Source organism: Semicossyphus pulcher, unplaced genomic scaffold, assembly GCF_022749685.1.
Source record: "Semicossyphus pulcher isolate SPU_LCO1_2020_fin unplaced genomic scaffold, fSemPul1.0.p SCAF_24, whole genome shotgun sequence".
NCBI lineage: Eukaryota > Metazoa > Chordata > Actinopteri > Labriformes > Labridae > Semicossyphus > Semicossyphus pulcher.
The window spans coordinates 4,124,197-4,141,684 of record NW_027211698.1 but is presented as its reverse complement, the minus strand read 5'-3'; the positions used below and the strand labels follow the sequence as shown (position 1 = coordinate 4,141,684).

Genomic DNA, 17,488 nt, shown 5'->3' with positions numbered 1-17,488 from the left:
ATCAGCGCATCCCCACTTATTACCTATTAACTAGCGCTTATAACAAAAGGACCTTCATATCAATGGTGGATTTGAAGAGAGCGATGTAGCTGCGTTTTCTGGTTGAAAAAAAGAAGGTGAATATCTACAGGGATCGTTTCAGAAATGCTGTCAGACACTTTGAATAACACGCTGAACCTGCAAGTGGCAAAAACAAGCACTTTTTAATCGGCTGCAGCGATCTACTGGAGCCTTAAGGCCCGGAAATATGTTAAAGTAGGGCCCCTTATAAGTATCCTCATGCACATGTACATACAAATGGTTTCCTTTGGCCCACATATAAACAGCTCTCACATGCAAAGTGAATGCATATACTCTTATATATTCTTGGGGACGTACATTTAAGGACGCCTTGATTAGTCAGCCACGGCGGCGAGTTCCACACGTGTCAAGTGTTGCAAAGAAAGTGATTTGTGGTTTTGCATATATTATTTATGGGAAGATAAAGAGATGAATAGAGATGAAGTGCGGGAGAGCGATAATGCTTAGCCACGAGAGATAGGCTGGTCCTGTGTGTAAAATGTATAGCCTTATGCATATTTTACTAAAGAGAATACTGACATTAATAAACATTCTCCGGGAGGCTCCGCTCCACTCCACTTCACTGCAGCTAACAGCCCTTAAATGCCAGATGAGATGGCGGATCAAAGAAATCCACCTGCAGTGCTTTAACCAACGGTGGGATTAGGTAATGCACCTCCAATTTACCCCGTCACAGCTTAGAGTCACTGCTAAGACGCCCACACAAACATGTCAGGGATTTTGGTGTGCCTGGCAACACTTTTGACAACCAGAGAGAAGTCACATCTATCCTTGCTTCCTTCCCTTTCCCACTAGTCTCATGTTTTTAACGTCACAATCTGTGATAGTGTCAAGAGAACTGGGTGGTTACCATCGGGACGTTAAAAAGGGCGCCACTGACAGTAACCTCCCAAGATCCGAGAGACAACGTGCTTGTTTAATCAGCAGGTCGCCGAGACCTCGCGGAGCACATATTAGCACACGTAATTGCAGAAAATCATGATCTTGAAGCGGCATGAGCGCTCATTTTGTCTCATGCAGCCGGGTTAAATCATAAAGCGACGACTCCAGAAGGAAAGAGACGCTACGATGGAAACAAGGAAAGAGGAGAGAGGGCTGATTATGAAGCTCAAAGAGGAAGGGAGCAAGGGCTCATAGCAAGGGAACGAGGAGGCTGAGCGCACAATAACAGCAGTAATCCATCAGGAAGCATCTTGCAGCGGGCCCCTCCAGTTTGACAACAAGGCTTTGGTTCTGTAGTGCACAGCCCACCAGCGACTACCTTTCAACCCCGCGCATCCTGCTGCTCTGCGATAGGATAAGAGCGGAACGGACGGCGCTAATTGGCTTGCTTCCCTGTCGGATTTCCGCAGCGCTGCAAACAGAGCAGTGTGGGGAGAGGATACATCATGTTGTATGTGGATTTGTAAACAGCGGATCAAAACGCCCGCTTTCAAGTCCCTTAAATTGGTGTTGGTGTGCTGTCACGGCGGGGCGTGCGCTGATAGCGACGGCTCAACATTGATCCTGACTGACTGACTGAGTGACGGGGCAGACGGGATGTGTCAGTGCCCGGCAGGGCCTGGGGGGCAGCTGAGCAGTGACACACCCGGTGATTTATGGCGCACACTCGAGCAGATGGAGTCACATCATCTGCAAAGTAAACAACGCACTGCTTCACCTTTCACGCCGGATGTCACTTAGGAGTGATGACACAATCGGAGGGTGTTAGTCACATGTTATATCCTTCAAAGCCTGACCTCCGTATCAGTCATGTTGGATAAAACCATAATATGTTTAATCCTCACATATAAGCCGCAGAATTAAAGCAAAGAGGAACTTCTCAAAGGATGAGAAAGTTGCAAAATAAAACTTTAAAGAACGGGAACTCGAGCCTTTACTTTTTAGATAAATAATACTGTTGGCAAAGGTTTTATGTAACCAGGAAATGTCGTGTAAATATCCTTGTTTGATAAAGACATCTGAACTCCCTGACCAGGTTACCCTCTTTGTTCTTTGCTGAGAGAAAACAGCAGAGCAGCCTGACTGCCTGAGTGTTAGTCTTTCTGCGGTCTGTCAGCATCGCGGCCCCCGAGGCGACATTCCAGGCAAAGACTTGACTGCTGTCTGCTGAATACAGACAAGACGAGCAGCCAACCTCGAACGGAGGAAGGTCTGAAGGGCACTGCCATTTGTCTTGGCTTATTTAGCAATCAGGGAGACGAGATGGGGAACGAGGCTCCGAGAGAGGCTGGGTGATGAAAAAGTGGAGGAGTCGCATCTGAGGCGAGGACAACAAACTCCTGACTAATTCACAAAAACACCGTGCTCTTACACCACTGTTCACTCGCTGACAATTAAAATATGGATGCTCATACATCTCTGAGGTTTCACAATGATGCATGTCTGAAATTTGCATTAGATGCAGCGCCGCTTCGGCCATAAATGTCTACTTTAATGGCCGTCTTATTTCCAGGGGACACAATATATAAAACATTTGGCACCCGTCCAAGTTGGGCAGGACGGTTTGGTTGAATAATCTCACACTTGGGAAAACAAGCTCCTGACAAGGTCTAATTGAAGACTGCTCTGGAGCTTTCAATCATGTCACATCTGCATCTTCATCAGCAGAGAGAGCTTTGTGTGTGTGTGTGTGTGTGTGTTCAAATTTCCATTACTTCTTTGCACTTTAGGACCTATTTTAATCACTCTGAATCTGGTTAAATGGTCTATCACAACATCAAAAGGTAATTCATGGATTCGTGTTTCTACCTGGGCCCTTATTTCACATATTCTGGGCTCTAAATGACTAATAGGTACCAAATGTTTTGCAATTGCTCCAGGAGAAACCTAGGGCTGCTACACGTCAAGCTACTTTATTGTTGCTCGGTGCAAAAGGAGTCCTCGCCATTTTCTCGTTTTCTATTAGAGAAAAAATGTAACGAGTAATACATACACATGAAAACCTGCGTTTATCTCATATCCCAATAAATACCGCAGAACAAAAAGTTATTGCAGTGTCACTTTTTTCCACTATCGTGCCGCCCTGATACTTGGGGGTAAATGCACCCGTAAGAGATAAGACAGAACTTTATTTATCCCCAAGGAAATTATAGCTCCAGATAGCTCCAAAAATTCAGTACTTACAGAGAAATGCAAAAAACTACTCAAAAAAGGGACAGGGATAGAAAAACAATATTATAATAGTTCAGTGTTTCCGCTACATACATTTGCAAATGCTTCAGATTTCTAGAACGTGTCCCGAAGTTGCAATTAAATGACTCCGCAGAGATGTGCGCTCGAAATGAACGGTCGCTCGCCCTCTCTCCTCGGTGAGGAAGAGCACTGACACAGTGACAGGAGTCACAGGACGTCAATCACACGTGAAGTCGTGGCAACCAATGAAGCAACAGCAGGACCAGTTTACTCCTCACAGTGTTCTAACGGCGAAAGAGGGTCTGACATCAGACGCTCTCTGTCCGCACACAATCATATGCAGTTCTGTTACAAAATGTAAACAATCCTACTGTGTATCTCCATATGTCCCTACTGTAAATGCATCGATTATCACTGTTTATAAAGCTTATAAAAGGTGCAGATGTCATTCGGAATTGATCGTTTTGATCGCTACGTCATTAATAAAGTCCCTCTTGCACACGCGGCTCTCGTGCTGTGGGAACTGAATTGCGAGAGAAAATATTTAACTTTTGTGACTTAATTAAACAGACTGCTGATGAAGACAGTCAACACAGCAGACAGACAGACAGACGGAAAGAGGGGGCGGGGCCAGCAGCTGTGCAGAGAGCAGAGGTGCAGGTGTGTTGGGGGACTGAAGCAAAGTGATCAGATTGAAGTAGTTTGTGAATTAAAACTTAATAAGGTGAAGAAGAGAGTACAATAAAGTGTACATCTGATGTGACATTGATATATGCGATTCACTGAGATGAATTAATTACAAAACCTGTAAATAATTAGATGACTTTTTTTGACTTACAGAGTTAACAAACTACTTACATAAAGAGGAAAATGGAAAAAGAGAGAAACCAGAAACAGACTTTACAACACCTTCTACAAAGCCACCAGACTCCATTTACAAAACCAGTTATTTTACTTTGCAGGACTCTGGAGTTACTTGTCTACCGCGGCCTCAATTGGTTACTATTCCTCATGTTATTCTGTGTCACAACAATATATTTTCAGAACAAATGTAACCGTTTCGAAGACCAGAGTCAAACAACAGGACAAAAATACTAACTTATCCTGGCAGTTGTAGAGCTGCAACACCTATGTGCTGCATGTAAAATTACTGTTTTTGTCAATGGGGTCTGGTGGCTTTGAAGGGACAATGTAACGGCTGTTTCTGGTTTTAAAAATCGTGATTAGACCTATTAAAGTCATTTGTAATGACAGCTGCTAAACAGTTTGGGTGTCGGGACCTTTGAACTTTTATATACATAAAATAAACCTTCCTTTATGATCCATCCCTCAGATTTTACCTGTAATTGGAGCATCATGCCTCTCTAATGCTTTGAAATCAGACCAGGTGAGCCGAGTTAGAAAACTCTTCACATAAAGAGGATCACAAATAGATTCAACCACAAACAAATGTTCCACAACAAATACGTGCTCTGCAGAGGTCACCTTATACCCAGCTGTTTGCAACATACCGCCGCCAAAAACAACATGTACCTCAAACACTGGCGCAGCTAAACCAAACATCCACGGCCGCTGAAAGGACAGGGCCCGCGTCCAACATTTGTTGTGCAAGCTGCTGCTGCGCACACTTTCATTGCAGAGGTAAATTGAGGTCACGTGTTTATAATTTGCCCTTTTCCTAATGCTGCCATTGGAGTAAAATAACATTTGAGGGCTGCAATTAGATTGAACAGCGCAATACTCCGGCTAATTAAGTCATATTTCAAGTTCAATAACAATCAAGGCGGCCAGATAAAGGCCAGGGAGAGAAAGGCGAGTGTGCGGAGCAACAGTCTGGAGGCTCTTTACAAAGCTCGCTTCTATTGTTGAGTTGGAGGAGCACTCAGCGGCTGTGCTTGGATGAACAGAGGGCTGCTTGTGTGTGCCTGACGACTGATGCCAATTCAAAAGGCTGTGTTCTTGCATGATGAAAAGGAGAACTACATGCTTTTGTGTGCCAACATTGTGCAGGTTATAAAATGCAACCTGTCGTTAAGCGTACCTGTAAAGTCTCTGTGAAGTGACAGACCTGTTCCTTTCTGCTTCTGCTTTCTACAAGTGCAGTTAATTAGCTACCGTAAACATCAGTATAAAAATGGACAGGCAGAGAGCACTTGCTCTTGGATGATGATTGGTTTAAGACTTATTTTAGGATAAGTCATGGGCAGTTTGACAATCTGTGCTTTCAATCCTCGGGCTTAGCATCATAATAATGACCACTAACTACATGGTTTCTACCGGCCCTGCCGAGCAGCTGAGCTTTTGTTTGCTGCAATGCCCGCCCCTAAACACCATGTACAACAAGTTATTTGTGGTGCAAAGGCAGCTTATACAGCTCTGGAACAACTTAAGAGAGCACTCCAAGTGTTCCTTAAATCAACTTCTCCCTCTACACGTCATGACCAGCATGATCCAGATGTGAACATCTTTTGTGCATCGTAACCAGGCGTCATTTTCTGCAAATAGAAGACCTAAATGAGAACATTTGATTTGGAAGAAGGAGGAATGTTATTTAGGATAAAATAAAAGTTAATTTTACACAACCACAAACCTACAAATAGAAGAACCAGATAAAAACACATTTTTGCAGCGGCCTCTTCATTCTTTTCCGGAGCTGTTTGTTGGTTTAAGTCCCGGCCTGCTGTTTATCCAACAGCCTAAAAATCGGGTGAAGATGTGAAACCCTCCAATGATAAACTGAAATGCAAATTTAGCAGATCATATCCAATTGCAACATTTTCTATTGGATAATGGTGACAAAAAAAAGCTAGTGTTAGCAGGTGCTCTTCTGTTTTTTCAGCCTAAGGTATTCAGAGCTCTCCTGCAAAAACTGCAAGGCGTCAAGGACGCACGCTAAACACTTCCAGCCTGGTGAATAATAACTGGAAAAACAGACTCTGTTGGGTCTGATACTCACACTCTACTCGGGCTGTCACTTGGGTACACTGTGGTGCATACAGGGCTTCTGAGGTGCGTTGGTGTTGAGATGATCAGATCGTATACTACAAGTCTGTTTTGGGAAGAGCTAAGTACGTGAGAGTGGGTTACGTAAAGTGTCAGGGACCGGAGCAGAGAAAAGAGTGATCGGTAGCTGTTTAAACAACAGAGCTAATGTACAGTTTAGGCTGTTTGTGCATTATAAAGCCTACGACCTTCAAGACTCAAGACGCGCTCCCCTGTCTCCCCTGTGCTTTGACCTACAACATTAAATATACAAGTGCTCAATGGACAGTCAATGTAAGAAAGACCAAGAGAAGACGAGTTGCACAGAGGGAGATAACGCAGAGAGAAAAAGCAGGATATGCTACTGTTAGCTTGTGGAGTGCAGATGTAGAGATTTCCTTCCTAACACACAAATACAATCTGTCACGCAGCTAACAGTGTCAGCGTCTACGTGCTTCTGCAGCAAAGGAACAGCTGATAAATGGAACTGTTTAGGAAGCCATAACAGGCAGAAGAGTACATGTATTGGGGACATCACGCCCTACCTGAACTGGTTACAACCTCTCAGACATACCTGAGTCTGGCTCTGTGTTTGTGTCCTTCATCCTGCCCTTCTTCCCACTCCCTGCCTCACCGTGCGAACATCTCTTCCATTACTGCCCTTGACACTGTGGCCGATTGGATTCTTATCTGCCATCTGTAGGCCGACGCTGAGCCCCCGCGCTATCTCTCGCCACAGCCTAATTGAATCTCAAGTGTTGGAAGTGCGGTGATACACTGACCACACCGTGTCACTGCCAATAGATAAGGACTGCTGCGGGAGGATTGGAGCGCTACAATCGCGATGGGGACACGTTGATAAAGGGGGTGACAAGCGCTTTGGGTTGGCACTGTGACGCTGGGACTTTGCTTGGATTGAGAGATAATGGATACCCTCCATTACGGACAAGGTTGTGTTCTTAGCCAATAAGCCAATATCCCATAATCCTGCTGTGCTCAGTGGGTCATTTACTGACACTTAACTGGGGGAAAGTAGAGCAGCTGATGCACATTCATTCCTGCAAAAAACTTTTTACAAATCTACATTTAATAGGACAGATGCATTGATATTTTGTTTCATTTACTTTAAGTGTGATCTATAACCAGATGGTCAGTCAGTCAGTCTTTTCCACCAAAATACCCACAACTTTTAGTCCCAGGAGCTTCTTGCAAGGGATTAAAATAACCTTTTCTCTTTATGTTTTCAGCAAGTTCTAAAGACCTGCAAAGCTTATGCAAATACATTTTTTATACTGATTTATCCCAGTGAGCACCAACTGGGATTTTAATGATGAAGTTTGGCTGAAAACAGGGTGAAATCAGTTCTGAATGTCTAAGACCTAATTTCAAACATTTTTCAAACGGCTAAGGACACGTCTACACGTACACAGGTATTATTGAGTTTTTGCCTCCTTCATTTACAAAGATAACGTGTCCACACGAGCACGGTTATAAAAAATCCTTGTCCAAACGAAAATGCAAAAACACAACAGAAACGCTGTCATGAGAACGCCACACCAACAGGTGATATGATGATATAACCCGGTCATGCAAAGAAGAAGAATCACAGCCAGTCAAAAATCTATCCCGACGCCTTTGTTCCTAAATACAGCAGGCGAGTAACTGTACATATATGTGTAAACATGTAAAAAGTCCTGTTGAGCATAACCGTTTTTGTTACGTCATTTTGCGAGGAATGGCGCCTCATCAGTGACGCCTCACCATGGAGTTTCTGGAAGTCTTCACCCTGGCCGGAGTTTTACAAAAGAGCCGTTTTCCATGACCTTACACAGCGTTTGTGTGGACGAAAGGCAGAGAAAAGCTACGTTTTGAAAAATACCTGTTTATGTGTGGAGATGGCCTATAATAAGACATCATCGTGTCAGAAACACATTATGATTCCGTAACATTTGACGGAAAAGCGTTTCACAAAAATCCAGATGGTAAAACTACTTCCTGCTCTTCCAGAATGTTGCGAGCACTGGGCCAATCAGAAGTGTTCAGAGCTGCAAGGCCCGCCCTCAAACTCTCTGCACTTTCAGACAGTACTACACGCGCAGCAGGGACATTTTGGGGGTTAAAATAAAGGAATTCCTCCAAAAGTTCCTGTAGTGGAGACGCAGCGAAAAACAAAAGTAATCACAGTTTTTTTGATTCCCCGAAAAGACCTTGGGGCTTTGCGAGTGGTGATGAACCACAAGCCTCATTACCTGCTCGGTTTTAGCTCACATTTTTCTTGTTAAGCAGGTGACCTTTTCAATTTAGAGAATCAAGGCAGCGGCGTCGCAGTCTTTGGAGCTCGCTGTGCGTTATTTATCATCCACTAAATAATCAAAAGGAGTCACCTTGATGCGAGAAAGTGTGAATTAAGGAAACCCACACACAGAAAGATGTTTAACATATTAAAGGGTGGTAGGGGTCCTACCTTAAAAGGTTAAATCCCTTCTTTTTGGTCTTCTTCTCCAGATCGTCCACAGAGTCACCGCTCTTCTTCCCCTTCTTTTTATCTTTCTTCTTCTCTTTGGTTTTCTTCTTCTTCTTGTTTCCGTCGTCCACGTCCAGGCCGTGGCGAGAGGAGCTGCTGACAGGCGTTTCCTGACCGGAGCTCTGCTCTGACAGGTCGTCGTCTGTGGAGAGTGAACAGTTTAATGCAGATGTTGCAGTAGATGTGGGGACACAGCTGGAATATATAGAGCAACTGCAGCTGCATGTGCACAACCTTTTTTTATCCTGTGTGCATTTTTACATATTTGCATGTAAAACTAGTCAACGTTTGGAATTACTGCAGAAGCAACAGCTGGAATGGAGGCAATGTAATCCTTTTGGGAACCTAATCAATGTAATGTATGTTCAATTAAAGTGCTACTGATATGCTCAGATTGTTATTAGAAGTGTTTAACAACATTACAGATGTTTTTTGTTACCATAAGTTCCTTTTTTAATAACCAGAAACAGCTGTTACATCGCACCCTTCAAAGCAACCAGACTCCATTCATAAAAACAGTAATTTTACCTTGCAAAACAAAAGAGATGTTGTTCTACTCTTGCCTCTATTGGTTCATTTTTTATGTGATTGTGTGACTTCTGGGCAAGTTGGTGCCAACACAATATTTGCGTAACACACAACAACACCAAAAAAAACTAACCAATCGCAGCAGTGGTAGACAGGCAACTTCTGTGTACTGTGAGGTAAAATCCTGGGTTTTTTCAATGGAGTTTGGTGGCTTTGAAGAGAGTGATCTAATGGCTGTTTCTGGGTGAAAAAAAGCATCTTAACCTTGAACAAAAAGGTCTACCTTGTTAGACACTTAACATAGGAAACCGAGCCAGGAAGCACTTTTGGACGTACTTTCATTGAGGGCAATTGTCTGCATGGATTACGCTGCAGCCGTTACAGCCTGTCTTGTTGCTTCTTCTGTAACCTTCTGTACTTTTAAGTCATACAGACCTCAACATAAATGAAGAACTCTGGTTAAAAGTTTTTGGAGACGGGCTAAATACAGCCGAGCTCTCCTTTCAGCTAACATGGAGGATAATGTCCTCAGTAGTCACACACACGCGCTCAACATCCAACACAAGGTAAAGCATTAAAAAATATGCTGCTGTAAGATATAAAGTTGCTCTCCCTGAATTGCTGAGTGGATAAAATCATGTAGCATTTCATTAAGGTACTTAGGCTAAGCACTGTCCCTTGGCAGGCCTCAGGCTCCTCCTGAGTGCCAGTGTGCTATAAAGCCTAAGGGATGTGCGTTGGCAGCGTGGTGTCTCATTTAAAATGGATACAAGTCTCAGGGAAGGAACTTATATTACAGCAGCAGTGACAGTCTTACATTAAAAAAGAACATTCCTTAAAGTAGATGGTTTGATGTCTTCTTTCTTTTTGGCAGAAGCTGTTAAAAAAGTAACATCTCTAAAATGCTAATGAGGAGTCTCACCGTCTTCAGAAGGTCCGTCGTAGGACTTGTCGATGGCGATGCGGAAGCTCTGGTTGCATCCCCGCCCGCGGACCATGTGCGGCCGCGGTCGGTGGAACGGCACCTGGGCTTGGATGCGACTCTGCTCGGCTTCCGACACGGCCGTCTGGAGGCTCTCCAGGGAGCTGGACTTCATGAGGCCCAGGGTGGGGCCCAGCGCTCCACCAGCTGAAGACTCTGAGAAAGAGAAGAGACAGGGCCTGTGAGCGATGAGGCGGACGGACATAGAAGAGAGCATGGGAGTGAGACGGGACGAAGAGGAAAACAAAGAAGCTTTCTTGATGGAGGAGGAGGCAATTTTGCCCCAAAACAAGATATGCTACCACTGATGGGATGAGACAGAATGGTATTAAGTATTAAAGTGACTCTGAGCACTCAGATCATACGCTTTTAGCTAAATTTACTGCTTTTAAAAACACTCATCTATTACAGTTCTAATCCCTTTTTTAAGGGTCATCTGCATTAAATTCCTGAAGTCTTAATGCTGCATGTAAGATCGGTTATTGCTGATTTATATGGAAGGCTGCACTAGAGTAAGGCCATAGTCTGTCCAGTGTAAACCTGCAGAGTCTCCTGGACTGAATAAATACATTATTAAAGTGTACTGTAGCATTAACCTGTTTGTAAAATACAAATTTAATCTGTCTCAGAGTTTTGGTTGAACCATCTTTTGACAACTTTAAAGCCCCCCTCCAGGTAAAATCAAGTGTTTAACCTTGTGAACATCTCCATGTGGTGTTCTTCATGTGCTACAAACATATCAGGGACAACATCAGCAGTCATCATGGCTGGGCCTGTCTGCTTTTAAACTGCAGTGTACCAAGGACAGGCTGAACAACACGTTTTCAGATTGGCAGGTTTGAGACGTCACAAACCTAAGGAGCCAATCCTGTGAATGGAAGGGATGACGCTACGCATATCATTATGTGTAACCTATGGCAACCACTTCGCGATGTGCGAGCCAGCTGTAACCGCCACTACTAACGTTAACCTTACGACTACTAATTACTACATTTCAAGCTAGCTAACTTTCAACAAGTTGCCACTAAACGATGGCAGAGACGTGTTTTGTTTTGGCGACAGAGGGGGCGGTTGGAAATGTGCATAGTGGGCGGGGCCTATGCAGATTTCTAATAAGGGAGAAGGAGGAGATGCCTTGGGAGGATTTTTACAAGGTAATTAAACGTATTTTGCAGAAAAACATTTAAAGCAGAGCATTTTATATGTCATAAAACATGACTTAAAAACTTATTTTCAAAGCCACCAAACTCCATTGAGAAAAACAACATTTTTACCTTGCGGAACATAGAGTTCCTGAACTTCTGCTTTCTTGAATAGTAAGTTTGTTTGTGTTTTTTGTTGTTGTACTGTATCCAAGCTAACCCTTCAAGACACCAAAGTGACAGGCTGACACACAAAAAGCATCCATTTGAGGCAGGGGTAGACCAGCTACTCCCAGTGCTCTGCAAGGTAAAATTGCTGGTTTTGTCAATGGAGTCTGGTGGCTTCGAAGAGTGCAATTTGAAGGCTGTTTCTAGTTTAAAAAATGGGATCTTACTTTTACAATCTGAGCCTGTCAGTGACAAAAACAAGAACTTTTAGTGGACGTTCTTTAATAAGGCACATTTGCCCTTGTGAAAGATCACACTGCAGCCTGTTTTTAGGAGCCCAAAATATGTAAAAATTGGGCCCAGGCTTGAGAACATGGAATCCTCCTTCAAGGCCTGAAAATCCTGAAAGAGAAAAATTCAGGAAATATAAAACTATGAACATGAGATTGAGAGAGAGAGAGAGAGAGGAAGAGGGGAGAAGAGGTGAAAACAGGCTTGACAGAAATGAGGAGAAAGTCAGAGTCCTACAGGAGGAACATGAAGGAGGGAAAAGAAACGATGAATGAGGTGAGTAGTACAGGGACAGGTGAGGAGCGGCACTATGGGAACTGACAGGCTCATGCATAAGCAAGCGAGGGAGAGGGGGGAATAAATGAAGTGCCATCATACTGTACTCGGGTGAGGCCTCCGAGTCGAGAGGGGAAGAAAGGGGAGAGCGATGAAGGCCACCGCCGGGAACACGGAGGATTTGAGGAAAAGAAAAGGACGGGAAAGATGAGACAAAAGGAATTGAATTTCACGCCAAAGTGGAAGCCGCCCTACACGCTGCGGGAGAAATTGAAGGTCAGGTGACGAAGAGCGGAGCCAGAAAAGCGCCTCCTTAGTTTGTGTATCTCAATGAAGCAGCGACAAGTGCTCTTTAAAGAAGTTACAGGCAGGTGGCAAGCAGCAGCTTCTCCTCTCAAACTTTCCTGTAGGGATGACTTTCTCGCATCATGGCACTCCCTGCTTAAGACGCTTTTTTTTATTTTTGTCATTTCAGAGGCTTCAAAGCTCCCAAGAAGAGCGAGAGGGGGGGGGAGAAGAGGAAGTGAAACGATAGAGTCTGAGGAGGGGGGGGAAGTAAGCGGAGCGTTCTTGCCTTTTAAGTCCTAAATTGACTTTCTGTGAGGAAGTGGGATTTATGGGGAATAAGGGGTTATAAATAGAGAGGGGGGGAGCGCTCAGGAATAAAACGCTCAATTTGAGAGGCAGGATTTGTGTCACAAATGTAATTACGGCTGTCCAGCTCGCAGCCTGATAGAATTAAGCTCCTTGCCAGCGCACTGCTGAACCAAACACAGAGGAAGTGTGTGTGTGAGTGCAGAGTGGGAGAGTTTTGGTGCAAGAAAAAAGAAATTAAAGTCATGATACTGCCCGTGCATGATAGCACTGTGTGTCCTTGACCGCCTTAGATGAAATAGAAGAAGAGTGTGTTTGTGTGTGCGGAGCTGGGAGCGCGCTCATTCCATGCATGTCAGGCGTTTGAGGCTGGAGGTAAATGAATAATGAGGGTTTAATAGGATGGATGAGCGGGGGAGAGGTGGCTATCATCGCCAGCTCGATCCAATGGAGGGTGAAATCAGCGTTTATCACATATCGCTGCCCGCTGTGCCAGCAGATGCTCTCGCGGATCCGTTCGCATCGTGTCTGCCTGATTGCCGCTGATTCAAGCTGGTGCACAGATTTGACAAACAGCCCGACAGCCAAACAGGCCAGGACGGTGGCAAATGCCCTTCACAGCTGTAACAGCCTGTCGTCCAAGATGAAAGCAATATTGTCACGTTTTCACGACCTGTTTTCGTGCTTCTTATCTCTCTGTTAGCGGACAGCCAAGTGGGAGGAGTCAGGAGTGGAATTCTAAACAAAGACAAAGTTGGTTTAACTTTTGAACGAGTGCAAACGACGTCTAAGAAAATATTTTTAATTAAAAGTAGAAAAAGTCTGTCTTTATATAAACTTCAAGGGGAAAGTAGAGTACAACTCCCAAGGTGCATTGCAGTGGAAAACATCCAAATATAGGGCTCAAAAAAGATAACTCTTTGGAGAAATCTGAGTAAACATTCAGCATTAAAGTTTGGGTATTACTCACACAGTCCCCCCAAGAAATACAGATAATAAGTTTAATGTATGAATGTATGAACCCTGTCAACAGATCTGTCTGATTATATATTTATTTTCAATTTAACTTCAATAAATCTACTTTGTTGCATTTAGCTAGCAAAAAACAGATGCAATGTTAAGGGAAAGGGCCGCTAAAACAGTTGGCTCAATGCTAAAAAAGCAGTGGACAGACAGGCACATGCTCAGGAGACAGATCAGGTGAGAAGTTTAGTTTTAACTTGGGCTTACATGCAGCAGTAAATACATCTACTGATAAAAGGAAATGAAACAGTCCTTTGTGCACGTTGGGGTGTGCAGAAGCTGCAGACACTATGCTGCCCATCAGTAGGTGATGCACAGGTTAGCGCTGTTGCCTCACAGCTAGACGGCTCCTAGTTCGAACCCCGGTTCAGACGTAGTGGGCCTTTCTGTGTGGAGTTTGCATGTTCTCCTCGTGCATGCGTGGGTTCCCTCCAGCTTCCTCCCACAGTCCAAAGCCATGCTCGTTAGGTTCATCGGTGACTTTAAACTGCCTGTAGGTGTGAGTGTGAAAGGTTGTCTGTCTCTGTGATTGACTGGCGACCAGTCCAGGTGTAGCCCCGCCTCTCGCCTAATGACAGCTGAGATAGGCTCCAGCACCCCAAGACCCTGAGCAGGACAAGCGGTATAGATAATGGATGGATGGATGGATGGAGAGAACATAGTATATGAGAGGTACCACTGGCTCTTACTAGTAGGCGACCAAATGTGAGCAGGATTGGATGTGGTCATTAGGAGGAAATGTAAATCGCCAAAAATATGCCTTATTCTGAAAATCAAACCAAAATGGCTGACTTCCTGTTGGGTTTAAGATATGGGTACAAGAGGCTTTTTTGTAGGTCTTGACATGCTAAATATGCATACCAAATTTCATACATGTAGGTGAAATTAACCTCTATGGGGAGCCCTTTTTGATAAGTTAAAGGGAAGCACTCACTATCGCTTTAAATGTTCATGAAAAAGGTCGATTAAGTCCTTTAAACTATGGTCGAAACATGCACAAAATCAGACTTTCATATCATAGAATTGTGGGGGATGCACTTTTTAAATAAAAATACTAGAGAAGGACTCTTATATGGATCCCACCAACGTCTGCACCGTGTATCTTTTTCTCGTTGCAACAACAAAGCGTTCTTAAGCCTCCCTCCACCTTCTGACCAGCGTCGTCAGCCTGCATTTCACAAGCTGCTTATGTACTACAGACACAAGCCTATCCACCTGCACAGACGCCTACCCCACACATACCTCACTGTGATATGCATATTGTGACTTAAGCACAGGTTGACTGCTGTGTTGAGCAGACAGCACTGAAGTCTTTGCCTGGAACGTAGCCGTGGGCTGCTGCTGCTGAGCTGACAGGCCCTGTAAGGACTAACACCGCTCTGTGAGGCTGCTCGGGAGCTTTAAAGTGACGCCTTAAAAGTGAGAGCTACACACCTGCAACCTGTGACTGAGGCTTACTGATACAACTCGTTCTGTAGTGTAATGTCAGGAGGTCAAAACATTATCAATACGGATATTCTGAGTGAATGACGAAAGTAGAATTTACACCATGCATCCCTCTGCTAACAAGTGAAGGAGCACAACTGTGGCCATGTTGGGATTAAATCTAACAATGTCTTAAGTAGTCCAACATTAAACCGGGGAGCTTGCACCACAATCATTTACGAGAGGGACATTATCCCGGAGAATGTCTTTCTCCCCTGGTGGTTCTCTGCAGAGCTTGAAATTGTCTGGAGATGCTTCTCAAGTCAGCAGAACAAATAGTTGCGCTTATCCGGCAATCAATCCCGGACTGAAAGAAGGAAAAGTCTCAAGAATGGGACAGAGGCAAGGCCACAGCGACCTTGACCTTTAACCTTTGAGCACCAAAATGGTCAAATTAAAAAAAATATTTCTACCCAATGCACCTTAGACATGATGTTTGAAGAATGGGCAGGGAGGGTGGCCAGAAAAAGGTTTCCAAGGACTTTTAATTGCGTATGGCGTTGCGTCACAGTCTTGAGGCTTTGGAGGAGGCTATCTGCATCTCTACTCATCCTGACCCTGCTTTCTCAGCGTTACTCCGACAAAAGAATCAACAACCCTCTGCTGCTTGTAGCTTCTTTTATCACTTTTATGCTAAAATTGACATTAAGGATGCAACCACCATTGATCGTAGCACAATGACTCCTGAGGTGAGGAGAAACATCGAATCAGCTCCGCTTCAACTCATTGGACAGTGCTTCATCCTCCAGCAAGACAATGACCCCAGAAATACCGGAAAAGCCACAAAGGAGTTTCTTAAAGGAACAAACTGGAAAGTTCTCGAGTGGTCATATTGGAGAAACTTAAGGGGATTAGCCTTGGAAATAAGAAGGAGCCGATGATAGCTGCAGTACAAGCATGGACTAGACAAGATGCTTAAAGGGCTCGATTTTCAACCTCAGTCCTATCACGCTATCACGGGGAGCTAATGCCATTATGGAGGGTAAAAAATGCAATTTCTCTCTGTGCCTTTGGAGGACGCTATCCGCTTCTCCAACGGGCCCTGGAAAACCTCTGCGTCATCTGGCTGAGGCCAGGGAGCTCGCTAAGCTACACTTCCTCAATCTAGGACGCCGGCTTCCGTTGTCATGTCTCGTTCAAAATCATCAGGTTTGAAATGTAGACTGCAGACCTGAAGATTTTTTAGACGATCCACCGGTATGTTCTAGTCATGTTTCAGATTCTGTCCCGCTCTGAGGTAGTATTTCACTCCAGCGTCTCTCGCTGGGCTGTTCCTTTCAGAGGGCGAGTTGCAATGCATGCTGGGTGTTGTAGGAATGTAGAATGGGCGAAACCACGAGCTGTTTGTACAACTTTCTCCACAGCTATGGCGCCAATTTCAAATATTATTGCTTCTATCGATTACAGAGAACACCAGCTTTGACTGACAGTGGTGGGACAGTCCACAAATACAATACCTGCAGTCTGACTCTAAAATGTTTGTGTTGTTTCCGTCATTTGGCTCGATCCATCAATTCAGTATAAAGGTTGTTTGCAGGAATCTGTGGGCTAATTATTCCACCCAATGAACACAAGCACATTTAATACACCATGGAGACTTATGCAAACAAAAACACACACACTGCTCACCATCCCATCCAGTTAGAACATAGAAACCAGCCTGCACACACTTACACACATCCCAATATAAACCCTGGCACACAGCTGGACCCCCCCATTGTGTCTCAGCAGGGTCTTAACACTTACCTATCAACTGGACCACAATGTGCTCCACAGCAAGCAGCTTTACAGCAGCCTGGTTGAAAGGTTGCCACAGTTACAAGAAAGTGCCCCCTCCATCAAAGCTGCTGGGGGTGGTGGAGGTGGTACGGAAAGGTGTGTGTGTGTGTGTGTGTGTGTGTGTGTGTGTGTGTGTGAGAAAAGGGGGGGGGTTGATGGAGTTGCCAAGGAAACACTGAAAAGCCAACAGTGAAAAGGGGGCTTGTTGCTTCAGGCGCGCGCGACAATCACTACAGTGCTCTTAGATATGCTTATAGAAACACACATGTAAGACCCCCCCACACACACACTTTTCCATCTAGTATCCAATCTCAGCAGCGGCCAATAAAAGCCGGGAGCCATTTTTTCCAGAGACCAGTAAAACAGGCCCTGACCTGCACTCTCCTATAAAAGCACATGACACATCTGAATGACACACCTGTAAAAAGAAAAGCCCGCTCTGAGCGTCGCCCTGCTCGGAAAAGGTTATGAATTTAATCCAACAGAGGTATTAAAATA

The 17,488-nt window shown here is 44.4% G+C and overlaps 1 protein-coding gene across 1 annotated transcript in view; it reads right to left on the bottom strand.

Annotated features, from left to right (window-relative positions):
- Positions 1–17,488, bottom strand: part of pard3ba (par-3 family cell polarity regulator beta a) — a 229,683-nt gene that overhangs the window by 82,418 nt on the left and 129,777 nt on the right. The window contains exons 18-19 of the mRNA XM_069675514.1: positions 10,173–10,388; positions 8,663–8,864 (exon numbers count right to left, since the gene is read on the bottom strand). Coding sequence (XP_069531615.1) covers positions 8,663–8,864; positions 10,173–10,388 — 418 coding nt within the window. The remainder of the gene's footprint in view (positions 1–8,662; positions 8,865–10,172; positions 10,389–17,488) is intronic.